The sequence below is a fragment of the Dromaius novaehollandiae genome, chromosome Z, assembly GCF_036370855.1.
Source record: "Dromaius novaehollandiae isolate bDroNov1 chromosome Z, bDroNov1.hap1, whole genome shotgun sequence".
In the NCBI taxonomy this organism is placed as follows: Eukaryota; Metazoa; Chordata; class Aves; order Casuariiformes; family Dromaiidae; genus Dromaius; species Dromaius novaehollandiae.
The window spans coordinates 41,191,850-41,208,566 of record NC_088132.1 but is presented as its reverse complement, the minus strand read 5'-3'; the positions used below and the strand labels follow the sequence as shown (position 1 = coordinate 41,208,566).

The following is a 16,717-nucleotide window of genomic DNA, read 5'->3' as shown; positions in this document are numbered from 1 at the left end:
ATCTTAAATTGTATATATTAGTATGTCCATATAGTATTGTATCATATGACTTAGTGAAGTTCCTACTTTAAGACATTCATTTCTGTAATATAAATATTAGTTTCCTTCAGAATATAGGGCGTTAGCCTGGGCTGTCTGCTTCCGGATGTGACCGTAACTAAATCCAGCCTTTTTTGTTTGGAACTGGAGGATCTGTGGCTATCGGTTAAATCACTGCATGATTTGGTGGGAATTCCAAATGAAGAAAACGAGTTTTTCAGTGTCATAAGAACCATTAATTACTTTTAGAAATCTTTCTGAATGTCTTTTGAACTTTTCTGAATGTAAAATGTGTGTGTTTTTATAAGTCTAGGCCTACTTTTAAAATCTGTATTAGGCAAGTAATTGGAAATCCTGGTGATACCTCATATATGGCTTCTAAAAATTACTGTATGGACTAAGGAGTACATTAAGTTCTACTTAGTGCTGCATGCTGTGAGAAAGAAGTAAAGGATTTTATAAAAGTTTTTGTGAGATGCTAAGTTTTAGTCTTTGTGATGAAAAAGAATCTCCAAAGTATTAAAACCAAATTCCAATAATATTCTTCTAACATGCCAGCATTGGGATTGCTGTATATCTTAATGAAATACAGTATTCAAGCCTGCTTTCCTTGCACAGAAATACACCCTACAAATCTGCTAGAAAAACTCTCTAGTAATGTGAGGCTTCCTTAACCAATTTAATTGTACGACATAAATCCTATCTGTGTCAATCTTGCTAGCCTTCATCTTGGTAGCACCTGACTGTCTCCTTTGTATTTAAAAATAGAAATGACAGCCTCTCTCCCTCTGCCTCTTTAGCGTGATTAGTTCATAGTTGAAAGTGTGAGACACTGGAGGGAAAAGCTAAACTGAAGGGTTGGGGCTCCAGTTGTGCCTGCGGTTAGGATGCGTTGCTCTTTCTTGGGGAGCGAGTGCTGCAGTCTTTTGTTGAAGTCTCATGCAAGCCCTGGGCTTGGGGCTCCTTAGGGGCTCACAGTTTCTCTGGTCGCAGAAGAGCGAGTGGCAGAGGGAGAAACGACCTCGCGAGCAGCAGCAGCCGGCGCTGAGCACGGCGAGGCGCTGCCAGCAGTGCCCCGAATGCAGCATAGGCTCATCCCAGAGCAGCGGGCGACCAGCCCCTTGTAATTTAGGCTTTCTAAGCGGGGTGCTTCGTGCTACGCGAACTGCATTGCTGTTAATGCACTCACGTTTATTTTTCACCAGTGATTTAAATAATTCAGGGTGGGGGTCACAGGTGTGTGATGCAGTGTGTTTTTGCTGTATCACGGGTAAAGACAGAGTGAAAACTTTTTGGTTACAGATGGTTCTGAGTGTTTTTCTGCTGTTTCTATCTTACCGTCTAGTGGCACTGATAACGTATAAAATGTGTGGTGCCATACAGCAGTGAAGAATACTTTCTTTGCTTTGGAGAATATAGACGTTAGTAACGTAACACCTATGAAACAGTCTTTTCAGGAACTATTCAACAGAAATTGATGGGCTGGGAATTGTGCTAAGAAAGAAGACTCAGATTTTGCTGGACTGAATATTATTGAATGGGAAAAGGAGTAGGAATCTCTGTCTGTATGCAAATACCACTTCCATGTATTGCAGGGATCATATCCAAAGTGGACAAAGCATGTGTTTTGTCCTTTTTCTTTATGATTCCTCACTCTTATTTTTAACACTGGAAATAAACAACTCTTCTTACTCACATTCTGGCTTTGCTCAGTCTTATTGTAGCTTCTTCACCTGGTAATTTTCTGTGAGGGGCGCAGAGTGCTATGATGTAACATGATAATATTGGCTGTAGTTGGTAATCTTAAGAGAAGAAACACATAAGCTGTTGATAAACTTACCAATAAACCTCATTAATCTTTCGAATTCTGTATATTGCAAAAACAATAATGCAAGATTTGGTGGTTTTGAACAAGTAAATCTGTCTACAAAGATGTGTTTTAATCTTGATCACATCAGAGGGTGCAAATGCTATGTTGTGAGTTTAGGGTCTTTCAGGAACTCTGCTTGGTGAGGGGTTGGATTGGGGCAAGACAGACAAAAACAAGACAGCTCTGAGAGAAACGCTAAAAAATCTGTACATATACAAATATATATATATGTATATACACACGCAAGGTATGTCTGCTCCCTCTGCTCCTATGCACGTATACATTGTTTTTGTATCAGTAGGTATCAGTAGGTCTTTAAGTAGCTATCTTATCATTCCCCTCTATACTGAGAATTATTCTACTCACCCAGGGCAGACTGTAATGCTTCGGCGCTGTGTTAACAATTATGAAATGCAATCCAAAGAGAGAGAGAGAGATAAAAGAAGAGAACTTGTAGATTTTCTCATGGGAGATAGGGCCTGGAGCACAGTGGGGAAGGCATTACAGCACTTCCAACAAACTTCTGGGGCATTCAAGCTCAATTTAACCTCCACAAGTAACCCTGCCTTTGTGAAAATACTCCCAAGTGCAGCAGGGAGTTAGCCTGGCCAACCATATCTTCAGACAAGTTTGTTTTAGCCACTGGAATTGAATGTTAATAGATTAATTTGGAAATCTACTCAACCTGAAATTTCATTTAATAGAAAAAATGCAGAACTGTAATATGAGTCATACTGGAAATATTTATTTTGATAAACTTTTACAGATGATGCACCTTAATAACCCTCTTAAAGTAGTAAAGCTGAGCCTTTGTGTATCTAGCTTTCAGACTGTCTTAGGTACGTAGTATGGTGGCCTGGTGCTACAGAAATGCTCCTGTGTTGTCAGAAACCCATATTGTCCGTGAGTGGTCACCATCTTTAAGTTTTATAGGCATAGAGAGCCATCCCCGCCTCCTCCCATTTTGGGAACACTGGAAACTAATACACAAGTATGTAATTATGGGGTTAGGGTTTTTTTTTTTTTTTTTTTTTTTTTCCCCTTCTCCTTGCAACTGTGAATCTTCACCTTGGTCTCTTTTCTCTTCCACCTGAAAAGCCAGTAAGGACATTAGGTTTAAGTGCCCTGAGATATCTTATGTTATTTACAAGAGATTTGAGTCATTTCCTCTTTGTTGTGATGTGATTAAAGATGATGATTTTGTTACGCTTAACCAAGGAGAGCTTAGCTCGTCGCCTTTGGTAGTTAGGGCTGCCTGCAACGGAGAACAGAAGTGACTCTGTCCCTTTTTACTACAGTAGCATCTTGAATCCTGATAAACTACACCTAGATTGTAAAATGAAACTGAGGAGGGTCATGGATAATGAAGACGACAGACAACTTGTGAATTAAATACGTAAAGAAAAAGGAGACTAAAGTGAGTTCAGAAGGTAAAAAGGTGGGTACATAGAGGGAAGGCTATCTCACAAGTAAGAGGGAGATGGATGCGGCACAACTGCGGGAAGATGTGGTTCTACTCAAAGCTCATGTGCTTTGGAAGAGCCCAGCTCAAGGGGCAGACTATAAAAGTCAGTCAAAACTCTAAGAACTGTGACGGGTATTTTAATTCGCATGAGAGTTTGACCTTGTAGAGCACAACTAACTTCCCTGAGTTACTGTGATGGGAAAGTTACGTTGTTGAAACTCAAAAGAAGAGGTCAGCGTGTTTCTATAAGATGAAGTACTTTGTTAGAAACCCAAAGTGCTGTTATTCTTTGTGGAGATAGGGGAAATTAAATTAATTATGTTTCTACCTAATCCCAGATGGTTAGCAGAGCACAATATTTAAAATATTGGCCATAATAACTGTATTATGTAAATAAAAAGTCGGGGAGAAAAGCTGTACAGCATGCATTTATATTTTATTCCTCATTTAGCAGGTCTCCAGATCAGTATTGTCCTCAGTTTGATTTTCCATTTATCTTTCTAGTTGATGTTTAGTTTATTTGTTCTTAAGTATTTGGTAAAGAGAAATACAGTAAATTGCTAAAATGCTGTATTCAAAGCTGTGAGCCGTGTGGATAGGTTATGATTCTAAGTCTGTGTGTTTTTAATTTCATCTAAGTTTCATTTACTGTAAATCCAATATGCAGAAATCAGAAGACCCCATTTATACAAAAGATTTAGTAAGAATCAGTCTAGCAGTAACGTATTCATTTTTAGATATGTTATAGGTATATTTTGTATATGCATTCTGGGCTGACCATATGGCTCAAGTATTCATTAGTACTTTAGATACTTAAACACTTGGTACTCGTAGACACTGTTAAACATCCTGTGTAAACTTCCTAGTTGCAAGTGTTGAAGGAAAAAAAATGGCTAGCTTCCAAGTTGCTCACTAAAGTAATGAAATAGATCTAGTTGGGTGTTACTTATTGATCCTTCAAAGTACTGTAAAATTGGTGTCATGGTTACTGTCTGCCACTCAGTTGCTGCTACTAGCAGTGACGTAATTTCATCTTTTTTTTTTTTCTTCACAAAATTAGGTACAACTACTTACTTTAATTGAGTTCATTGCGTGGTATAGGTGAAAACAGCTCCTCATTTGATTGCAGGGAAGTAACTACTTTTTAGGGTTTTATTTCAATTCACTAATTTCAAAGTGCATGTTTTAGTTACTTGAGAAGTGAGTTATGCAGAGCCAAATTACACTGTGGTATGTCTTTTCATGAAGCTTATTGGATGCTCATGTCGTCTTACCTGTGCTTCATAGAAGTTAGACCTGCTCTAGTCTTATTGTTTTCTTGAAATTGTCTTTTCACGAAAATTGTCTTTTCATGAAAACAAACCTTTTCCTTAAAACAAATCTTTTAGGTTGATTTTTTTTATAAAAGTCTGTAAGACTTTAGAAGCTACTTTCATTAAAAAAAAATATTTGTCTCTATGTAATTCATGAATAAGAGAAATATCTTTATGCATTATGTGGCATTGGAAGGAGAGAAAACAATTTTTTAGGGTTATCATTTATTTTTATTTTTCTATTTCCGAGTACAAAAGTATTGACAAATTGTCTTGTATTTTGGAGAGCACAAGCAATGTTTTGTTGTTCATTGCAGCTCTAGCTGTGTAACCTTGCAGTCAAAACATGTTTTAGGTACTTTAGGCTCAAGGATCCTAGGCTGGTTATCAACAAAAGCTGTGACTGGCTTAAAGGTGAAAGAGATTTATCATTTTTAAATGAATGTCAGCTAGTTCGGCCTGTATTTTGTGGTCTCATTTGTAACATTTGTTTTAGCTTTATGCATGCTAATTGTAGCGTGTTAGCAAATGTTTCAATAACCTGATTGGTGATGCATAGCCTTCCCTGCTACCGTCAGCTTTTCAGTTTAGAAAAAGAAGGCTTTTTTTCTCAGTATCAAATTTCTTTCCTTCCTTCCTCTCACCCTCAACAAAAAAACAGAAGGACTAAAAGTTAGCCTTTCTAATCCAGACACATCAAGGCTTGCATGCAATTGGGAACCAGACGTTATGTCAGGGCAAAATTACTGATCAAACTCAAGGCACTTTTTGCCACGGTAGTTTGATCCAAACCAAATCTTTTCTAAATGACAACGAGACAAAGGGGAAAGTTAAGTGTCCCTTGTAAGATGCACATATGTGAGATACTGCTCTAGGCAACGATGATTGCCATTTATTTCTCATAGGTGCTTTTTTTTTGATGTGCTGCTGTTTTAAGAAGTCAGCTGTCATTTCATTGAATATCTATCCAGGGATTGATGGGGGAGCAGTTTGGTAGAATTGATATATGTTTATTGAATGAAACCAAATTAATTACTCGTATAACATTACTGAGTTTAGCAATTCAAGCATGCAAGTTAGAGAATACATCTGCTTACGAGTATCATAATCCTACAGTCTTTGACTACAAGATCATATGTTGGTTTTCCATAGCTTTTATCTTCTTTGTTGTAGAAGCTGAGAGGTGCATAGTGAGTGAGGCAAAAGATAGTAGGAGGAGAAATAACAGTCTCACAACAAAGAAATTGGGGTGTTCCTTGAGAATTCTTGGAAAAAGCTAAATAATTTTTGCCAAAATTTCATTAAGTAAATGATAAAGGAAAGGCTGAGGCAGACAACTGCATGCAAAATGTAAGCCCAAGTGGTTAATTTTGGCACTGTTGCTTATAACTGAAACATTCTCCTTAAGAAAAGATATAGTGCATGTGTATTCTGGATAAAATGGGGACTGGTAAGGTGCTGCAGAGTACGTGGAGACCCGAGGTAAAGGCAGCTTGAATGTGTGGTAGTATGTATGGTATGGTGTTTAGGTATGGTATGATATGAATGCATAGCCTTGCACAAAGTTGATTTATTTATTGCAAAGGTCAGTAGACCTGCTCTCACTTTTATCAATTAATAATACCTTGAAAGTTTGTCTTTAGTTATACGTAAGACTTCAAGCCTTTGTTAGAAAGAAAGGGTTATATGCTGATCTGTTCCTCTTGAGCTCGTCTGTGTTTATATTGTACATATGCTGCTCTGACCGCTTCCATGTTAGTTAATATGGGAATACCTTGACAGTAAGAATTTTATTTATATAGATGACACTACTGGTTACTTACAACTTCTGAAAATCAAACCACCAGTTAGCTATATATTTAAACATAAATTCAGTATTTTAAAGAAAGACCAATCCATTTGGAAACTTTTGTTTTTGAATCTGTTGGTTTTTTGTTTACACCTTTCTCAGAACTCACCCATAAAATAAAATATGCAAGCCACTAAGAGCATCATTTCCAGACAACGAACATTATTTCCAGAACCACTAAACCTTGAGGAGAAAGGTAGGGAAAATATGAAAAATGAGATCAGTGTTCTCAGCCAGCATCCTGCCCCATAAGCACTGCTCATTTGAGACTTGTATATATCACAAAGAAAAAGGCTGTCTAAAAGAATTTGTTGGATATTTCTCTAAGGCTGGAATTTGACTGAATTTGTATTTTAGAGGGAGAAGCTGTTATCCATTGATTTGTCGGAGTAACCTGTTGGGGCCAGTAGTTTGCATCACCTTCCATTGAGATTTTATGCTTTATAGGTAGGGACTAAATTTTTGATAGTTCTAAACAGTTTCAGGAAAGCTTCAAAATATCTACATCTCATTTTTGCCACTTTCAAAGCTGAAAGGGGAAAAAAAGGCACAAGACTCCTATTTTTAAGTGGAAATAATGTTTTTGTTTGTTTTTAGAACAACAGGATTTTTAAAAAACCCATCTAATTGGGACATCTTTAATTTTGCGGGTGTTTTCTTCTTTTCTCCAAAAACAAAATAGTGGTAAGAACTAAATAGAACTGACTTTTCTGAATTGACTTTGCAGAGACCAGTTTTCGGTTTGTATTGTGATTTGTGAAATGTGGGATTTTAATGTGTTTGTTCTGGCCTATGCATATTCAATACAAGTCTAGAATAGATTTGAAGTTGATAGTGGTAAAAACATTGCCTGATTATTAAAACAGTTCTTGTTATAGACATACATATAAATATAGTTCAATTTCATTTGTTTATTTAATGACTATTACATCATTCATTTTTATGACTTTTATAGAAAAATAAATAACAGAAAATTTATAGATGAAGCAAGTTCTTTCTCTAAAATTCCCTCTCTGCATATTTTGAGATAATTTAATCTTTGTTCCTGCCCTCTTCACTCTTCTTTTTTGTAACATTTTTTCATAACACGATTTGTTATATTGTTTTATGGAGAGGCTAAGGCTACATTTAAAATGACTTGAGTCCTAAATTTAAACTAAGATTTGAGGTCTCTCCCTGCTTAAGTGAAAATGCAAATAAATTGCAGAAAACCTGTTGGATAGAATAAAATTAGTGATGCTTTTATAATCTGTTCATTGGCATTTCCAGCTTCTTTGCCTTTTATTTATTTATTTATTTTTTAATTTTTTTATTCTGGACTACAGTGCTTAGACTTAAATTGTGTAACATTGCAAGTATATGTCTCTTAGAGAGATCCAGAGTACAAGTATTTTTCTAACCAAATTCAGTGCATTTCTACTGTCGGACAAAACAACCCAGGATTTCTTATATAACTAATGAAACTTGTAGTGATGCCTGACTGCAGGATGTCTCATTGGTTTGACCATATAGCCCTTAGATATCTAAAGGCACTGTTCACATATTTAAATTACTTTAAAAAGCATGGGCAGCTGGGCCATAATTTAGATTAAAAACCACACAATGACAGCAGCTAGATAATGGACCTACAAGGGTAAGAAAATATAAGAGGACCTCCCAAGATAGCAGAGTATTACAGGAGAATGAAAAGTAGAATTTGAGTAGACGAAAAGCCATAATACAATTCGTGAGGTGATTTTGTAGAAATCTAAACTGTGTTTGGTCTGTAAGATAAAACTGGTGCAGTGCGTGTCATGCTACCATGTATGCCTAGTTAATCTTTTTACTATCATCTTACGCATTGTACCCTTCTGTATTTGCAAAATGGACTGCATGTCTGCTGCCTCTTTGAAGTCTGTGTTTATTATGTATCGCATGGTTTTGAATGAATCTCGATGAGGAGAAAGAGTTTGCAAAGAGGACCATTGGTAGTGCTGCTTTTTGCTGCGTTTTATTGGAATAGTAGGAATTGTTGATTTTTTTTTTTTTTCTGCATAGTCATGCCAGTGTATTTATTTTATTCTTCTAGCTGCTTGTTGTTCATTAATCAAGCGTAGCCTGGAACTATGCTACTTATGAAAACAGGTATTCTTTTGGGGTTAGGGAAGGCATTTTTTATAATGGCTTTTTAAATTGTTCATCAGGCATGTTAGTAGATCAGTTGTGGTGGCTCTTTCCCTTATTTGCTGCTCCTTGAAGGCAGAACCTGACCTTCACTTGGAACGGGCTGGGAGTGACTGAGCTTGTTGAGCGCTCAAATCTGTCTGTTTTTAACAGATGCAAGGAAGAAAGCTGTGAGCGGGGGGGTTGGACGAGGCGCTCCCCAGAGGTCCCTTCTGAGCTCAGCTATTCTGGGAAGATGTACTGTATTGTCTGCTTACATCAAAAATCGTGAGAATGTGCAGAATGGGGTCCTACTCAAAATGGCGAGGTTGTATTTATTCTGCATTTCCTGCAGCAGGCCGTCTGGTAGTCATCTCTCAATACATTTGTAGCTGGCTGCAGCCACTTGGGGTTCAACATGTAGGGGCTGGCCTCGAGTGCTGTAACCGTGCCGCAGGCAACCAGGCAGAGAGACTGGGCTGGATGTAAAAAAAAAAAAAACCCCAGGCGACCTGTCCCGTGGTGCTGGGAGCTGGCTCCGAGACCCTGCGTTTCCGCGCTGCTCTGAATGGAAACGCAGAGGCTGGCAAGTAGGAAGGGGGCTCAGGGCTCATTATGTTTTTAACTTACTTTTTAACTTACTGTCTAAGTGACAGGTTGGAAGGCAAATTCAGATGGATGCAACTGTGGTTAAACCTTCCCAGGAGATATTTCTGAACTGTTCTTTAACCCTTTCCAGTGGCAGAGATTCCCTAAGCTGCTTATGCAGTCGGCACAAGGGGGATTTATCCATATAGCTGGAAATTTTCCTGATACTGACCCTACGTCTTCCTTGCTGCAAATTAGTCTGTTTACTGCTTTTACCACGTGAAGGGACCACTCGGAATTGTTGATTATAGATCTCTTTATAACAATCTCCAGCATATTTCAAGATGTAAAGTATATGCCCTCAATCTTCTCTCTTGTACGCTAAAATTCATTTTTTCCATTTTTTGTTTTCACTCATGCTCTCTGATTGTCACTTCGTGCTGCGGCTCTTACCTGAACTCTGTTCGGTTTGCTGGCGTTTGGAGTGAAGTAACTGAAATTGGACACAGCGTGCCAGCTGAGGCCTCGCTGCTACAAAAAAATAATTACCTCCATGCGTCTTATTTATGACACTGCTGTTAATGCACTTCAGAGGGCAGCAGCATCCTGTCGTCGGTTCAGCCTGTGGTCCGTGAGAAGTTCAGGATCCTTTTCCAGAGATTGAGAGCTCACCTAGGAGCTCTTGAGTGAACGTTTCAAAATTGAGTTTTTTTCAGTCCTGGTGCAGAGGGCATAGTGGCATGCTGCTTTTGTTGTTGTTTAGCGGCGGTTTTTGTGTATTTTGTTTCCCTCCTCAAGATCGGGAACTATTCTTCATCCTGCGAAAAAAGGAAGGCAGAAGGAAGCTCTCTATATTTGAAATATTCAATATCAGAATTCCGAGAGATTGATTTTTATGTTTGTTTGTGTGTGTTTTTCTTCCTGTCCCTTCTCCCTGCCTCTTCATCTGTTTCCCCCTGAGGTAAAGGAGACTAAGGCCCAGCACAGAGCGCTTTGCAGAGGCTGCCTGCAGAGGTCACTCTTCTGTCGGGAAAAACATTCTGAGACTTGGCTTTTCCCGAGGAGAGAAAAAATCATGAGTTTCAGGCAAGATTGCCATCATACAGATCTTTCCGTTGGAAAGTCTCTGGAAAGGACAAAAACGGCAGGAAGATCAGAGAATTCCTCATTCATCTTATGGGAGCAAGGGCAGCTCTTTCATCTCGGGGTCAGTGCTTAGCGGGTAGAGCCCAGCAACGTTTTGTTTTTGAAGGAGCATTGTGAAACTCTTCCTTGGACTCTGTTTCAGATTATATTTTCGAAGTAATCACATGAAAAGGAATGAATACATCTATATGTAAATATATCCTATTTGTATTTGAAGAAGTTTTCATAAAAAATGGTAATAAGCAGAGCCACCTCAACGTTTTCCAGCACACACAGTGTTTTCTCTGTCTCGTGCAGATTTTGTCCACTGTGATCCAGTGATCCTCTATGGCAGGAGCCTTAGAAAAATAAAAATGATAAAATTTTTTGTGTTGTATAGATACTATGTGGGGGAGGGGGGGAGACAGAGAACTGCTAGCAGAAGTATCTTGCCTGGATTGCACTTCAAATGTAGTATAACTCTGAAGTCAAAGAAGTGATATGGATTTGTCAGCCCCAGTAAAAGCCATATGCAGCTAACTTTACTTAACGTTCATTGTCTTATTAGCTTTCCAAAAAGCTTTTCCTGGTATTCAGGAAACGGTGGCTACAAAACGCTTGTCATTAGTTACCCACTCCCGTGTCTCAGCCATGTGATTGGTGCAAGTATTGGTGTAAGTATTTTTCTGTCTGGGTCCTCATCAAAAGCTTTTTCCGCATTCTTCACTGCGAAACTAGTTTATGTCATCTTATGTCTTGTTGCCGCTGTGTATGCGGAGTCACTGTACGCCAACATCTGAGAGGTTTGTTAGAGAAAATTCGTACTTGCCTGGAAATACAAACCAAAGGAACAGATTAATCAAAGACTAACTGAAATTGAGACCATCAGTTGCAATCAGAATAATCAGTTTTTTCTTGTAAGGAAGAACTCCATCAGATCAGCTTTTTTGACATATCTTCCAGTGCAGTGTGTGTACAGCTTTTTATCATAATGAAAGAATTTTCCTTGTGTTTTATTCTTCTGATGAGCAAATAATTCTTCTGGTTTGGTATAAAATGACACGGAAAGGAATTAGGGAGACAAGAACAAAGATAGAGGAGGAAGACCTATATTTTCAGACTTTCCTACATAAATGGGTTTCAGGCATCTTGTCAGCTAGTTCTCATATGTGAGAGGGATGGATGGAGGAGAATGGAGGTCATGTACTAGAGTCTTTCAATAAGTCAAGCTGGTGGTGCCTCCTAATGGACCACCCAAATGGATTTAATTGCATCAGGATCCAGCAAAGACAAAGAGAGGGTTTAAAGCAAGGGAATGTAGAATGGGCCAGGTGACAATGCAGCGACTGGTAAGAAAATCTGACTTCCTCTGTCTCAGTTGGGATCAATGCTGTTCCCAATAACAGAATTCCCCTTCTTCAGAGTAATTTCATGTTTTTGAGAAAATTTAAGAGGACCTATTTTTAAATAATTTATTCAAAACTGATTAAATTCATGAGAATTCTATGAGAAAAATAAGTTCATGAAAAAGTTCACTTTTGAAACTAGTCTATGTAGAAAAGGCTTAGTGATAAGTCAGCTCAGTCTGGATAAAAATGAAATGTAATTGTATTTGGAGTTCTCATTGAAATTCACAATAAGGTTATAAAGCTTCTAATATTTAACTGGTAGCCTTTTCTGTGGCCACAAGCCCAGGGTTGTCCCAATAAGGACATAAAATTTCCAAGACTGCCTTGCTTCCCCCTCCCTTCTTTTTTCTCCCAAGGAAAGGTCTCCATATTTGAAAGTAGACTTTTTACTGAACAGCCTGAGTAGCCTTATTTTTGTTTCCCTCTTGCAAGCTCCTAGCATTTCCTGTCCTTTAAAGCTTGTTATCTAACTACAATCACTTTAGAGACTAGTGTTTAGGGGAGGATAAGGAAACAATGGCATTGTTATTCGTATGAAGGTAAAATTGTGTTCAGAGTCAACGTGGTATTTATTGCAAAATAAACTTAGTTACAGGAAATAGTTTTTTTCCCTAGGCTTTTACCCACATGCAAAACAGATATAAAATAAATAAAAAAAATAAAAATACAAAGCAAACAAACAAACCTACATATGCCTCTGGTATGCTTTTAATTTGAGAAGAGTTCTGATATTCCAGATTGAGTGCAGCTCCTTTTGCAGAAAATTTTTAGCTCAGCTGGTTTATAACTCATAATTTATCATAAATAAAAGCTGCCAAGATCTGAAAGGTGCATTTTAGGTTTTTGAAGGATAATAAAAGGTGTCTTTTCTCTTTCTCTTCAATCTTCCTGCTCTTTCAATTAAAGCTATGGAAACAGTCTAGCCTGAAAGATGGTGTGAAACGCATTTAAAACAATAGGGAACAGATTCTTGCCCCTGCTACTATTATGCATATTTTTAATTTGCAAAGCAGAGTTAAGATTTCATTAATCTGTGTCTCTGAAAATAATACTTATTTTAAAAATCAGATCTGTATCTTAGTGTTGCATTCTCTTTGGTGATACATTACTGTTCCATCAGGATGGAGCTACCGACTTTCCCTCCAAAGCAGAAGAGAAATATTATCTTTCTTTACCTAAGAATAATTAGTGGGGAAAATTTATGGATCCATCCTGTTCAGCAAAGTAGGCAAATTTCTGAGGCAGACTTGAATTGTCACCTTTGAGGTAAACAATATTTTTCTCCATTGTTCCTGTTTTCCATGATTCTTTTTATTCTACTTATTTGTCATCAAGGTCATTTGTCTCAAGAACAGTGTTGTCCTTAATGCATCTCCTTCCACTTGAATTCACTGTCGAATTCCAACCTGCTGTTCCAGTATCACCGTAACTTCTGTTGCTATTTCTATAAGCATTACTGAGCCAGTAACACACAACTTTGTGCCTTAGGAAGGGATGTCTCAGTGCAGTTGTCTTGGACAACGGACTGCGGTGGGGAGTACAGTTACTGGGGACTTGCTGTGTGCCTCGCCGATGCCACGTGGCTCATCACCTGCACAGGCGGAAGAGTTGCGGGAAGGTTCCCGCCCAGCAGCTCCAGTCACTGTCACAGGCTCTTCTGTCACTTCCTAGGGCAGCACAGATTAAATAAGCTGATCTTCTGATTTGCCAGTAATAAAACATGCAAGATAGGAAAGCTGAGTGCATTTCACTAGTTTACTAATAATTGTATTATAAAGAGTTTTTTGCCTCTTTCAAAAACAGGTTAAGTAGGCTTTTATTTATTTTTTTTAATTGCTGAGCGTTACAGATTTGGAACCTGCATGATGGTCCTAATAATGGAATCAGGACTTCAGATGATAACTCAAATGCTTGGTTTATATGAATCATTTGTGTTACTGGTTACTCTGCACACACATGTGAAGAAAAATAATATCATCTTTGTTACAGTGCAGGGAACAATACACAGAAATTGGAGAGAAGGGAATGCCTAAGAGGTTCCATGAGGTTATTATCCAAATGTTGGGCCTTGAAAGCCTGAAATTCTTCACAGAAACAGCAAAGAGATTTCGTATGGGTTCCTGTTATGACAGCTGCTACTCCTGTGGTTTCATTTTTGTGAAGCTTTGCCATTTTGAACAATGCTTTTTTTTAATTTCTCAAAGTTTTACTCAATAGTGGATATTTAAGGAGTTGTTCAGCTTTTTGTATGACCTGTGCTATTTCCAGAGGAGGAGAGCTGGCTGGTAATATGGATGCTGTATGTATTATTCCTGCTGATTCATTAGACTTAAAGTAGTTCAAATGTTGGAGTTGTACTTTTCACTACCAAAGCGGTATGTTCTGGGACCCAGTTTGAAGAAGAAACCTGTGGAAACACTAATATGTATTTGGGGGATTGCTTACTAGTGGCTTCTCATCCTTTCCCTTTTTCAATATTTAGAAAGCAAGGCAAATGTGTTTTTAAAATCCTTACCAAAGTCAGATTTCCGTTCTCTCCTCCCCCCCCCCCCAAGTTATGCAATTCCTATTACTGTTAATGTAATTCTGATTTAGTAATCAGGTTTAAGAGTTGCTAAATCATATACTGAAATAAATTCATTTCTCTTAATTTTGGGGGGTTAGTGGTATAGCTTTTTTTTTTTTTTTTTCATAGCAAAATAATAAACTGTAGGAACTAAGGCCAATGATAATTTAGTGTATTTACCACTGCAGTCTTTATGTCAACACATTTGAATGTTTATACTAATGATATGATACACTTTGGCATATTAAACACAAAGTGTCTCCTCAGGCAAAAATGAATGTGGAGAAGAAAGCTGAAAGACATGTCCTAGCTGTATGATGCGGTTATATCCAGGAACTCGTCAAACTCCATCTTAACTCTGTTTGGGTGCTTTACCTTTGCTGTTGTTACTAGATGCTTGTCCAGAGTGTATTTTCAAAGTCTACCCACCTTTTCTTGTGTAAGCGTTCCCGTTCATCCTAACAGTTTTTTTTGACACTTCCTCTGATATTTAAAGGGCAGTCTTATTCCCTAATTGTCATTGCATTGCAATCCTTATGTAAGCCAGACTGGGTTTGTTGCTAATATAAATAAGCTTTCCATTATCTGAAATTACTAGTGTCCTTTTCCTGTTCTTGTACCACCTTGAATCATCTTTCTTGCAAATGAATGACCAGCTTTGTACGCAGCAGTACCGATGGGGTCTTACCAGCAGCCGATGCTGGAGCCTGTGAAGTGCTCCAGTTATTTAAGAGCTGCACTCCAGCTCTTGCTCTGGTCAGCCCTTACTTTACTGGAAAGTCATGAAACTCATATTGTCTGCGCTGTCTGTGTTTGTCTTCTCATCCACTGGTAGTTTGAAGCCGTTGGTTTTCAGCCAAGTTTGACAAACGGGTAGAAGTATCCAAAATAATTTCTTTCCTGTTTATTATGAGTGCAGGAGGTACTACTCCCTGTAACTCCCAGACTAAAGGAAAAGCGGCAGAATGAGTTCAGTTAATATGTGACAGAGCCTACATAAGAAAGAGAAGTTATAAATGCCCTAGCCTTACCTGGAGCTCATGGTCAACCACACAAGCGTGTGCACATGCATGCACACATGCACGTAACCCATAGGAAACCATACGTAATTGGTATTAATTCATTACTTCTTGCCAAGTCTTACAGGTTCTCTACTTCTTGCAAGAGATTAGTTATTCAGTCAGTCATATAAGAGGGTCCCAGATCTGCTTTTGTCCTTTTTCTGAGATAAAAGCTCTCAAGTTGTTGTTGTTGTTTTCCCTGATCTGTCTTAAAGAAATTTCAAGACTCTTCACCCTTCAAGTCCTGAACACTTCAGTAAGATTTCATTATCTGTGACTGTAGGAGCTCTAGTGGAACAAACCATTTATGTGTGCTTAACTTTACATCCATGATATTTTTGTTGTCTGTAATGGGACTACTTGCATATTTAGATTGAACAAATTCCTATATTGTTTGTTGGATTGGAGCCATAATGAGGATCAAAAGATTAGAGTATTGCATCTCCTTCAAAATTGCATGGGATTTTATGTTCTCTGTTAGGTGACAGAATTTACTTTTTCTTAAATGGACAAGAGTTAATCCATTGATCACCTCAATGGAATAATGACATATGTTTTTTGTAAACTCTTTTTGGTACCATATGTTGGTACTTAGGGCGGTAGTATTACTTTATACTTAAAAATAGAAGGACTTGGATGTTAAATGCATATTCTAGCACTTTTCAAGATAATCGTCCTAACATGCACTTATTATAAGTAAAATACTTGCTATATTTTCAAATATTTACCTTAAACATACCTAAGAGCTGCATCTCTGTAGACAAATTTCAAGTTGCGTGAGAGACTGCATTGCGCATTAGCCCCACAGAGACAGTTTTTCCCCGCTGAAGCTTCTGAATGAATGAGCAATGCAGGTGACTTTGCTGTTTGTTTTTGTTGCTTTGCTCTAATAAATAATTATTCTGTAGAAAATCCACTTCAAATACATGGGAAAAGCTGTCTAATTAAAGAAGCTGAGCTATTACCAAAATGTGATTGAAGCTGTTTCCTTGAAGGACAGACAAAAGAGGCTATTTTTGGTCTTAGGAAAGCAAGCAGTACATGAGGCTGGCAGTATACAGAAATGAAGTTTGTTAACAATAGTATTACAAGAATTCCACTAGAAAGATACGCATTAAGTGTGTTAGCGTATATGTCCTTTGAAGATATTGTCGTGCCTAGGAAATGTTTAAGCACACGTCTAAAAGCAGTGGTTTTTATTTGCCATAGTGGTAACAGTATCACAAAATCTGTGCCTTGCTGTCCTACTGAGGGTAGGTTGACTGCAAGTATAGCCCAGTTTCTGAATTA

The 16,717-nt window shown here is 37.9% G+C and overlaps 1 protein-coding gene across 3 annotated transcripts in view; it reads left to right on the top strand.

Annotated features, from left to right (window-relative positions):
* COMMD10 (COMM domain containing 10) overlaps positions 1 to 16,717 on the top strand; it is a 111,549-nt gene that overhangs the window by 58,614 nt on the left and 36,218 nt on the right. The window contains exon 6 of one of the 3 annotated variants that reach the window (XM_064501509.1): positions 3,208 to 3,226. The exons of the other annotated variants lie outside the window; for them this stretch is intronic. Coding sequence (XP_064357579.1) covers positions 3,208 to 3,210 — 3 coding nt within the window. The 3' untranslated portion in view covers positions 3,211 to 3,226. Of the gene's footprint in view, positions 1 to 3,207; positions 3,227 to 16,717 lie in introns of those variants that run through there. 3 annotated transcript variants of the gene reach the window in all.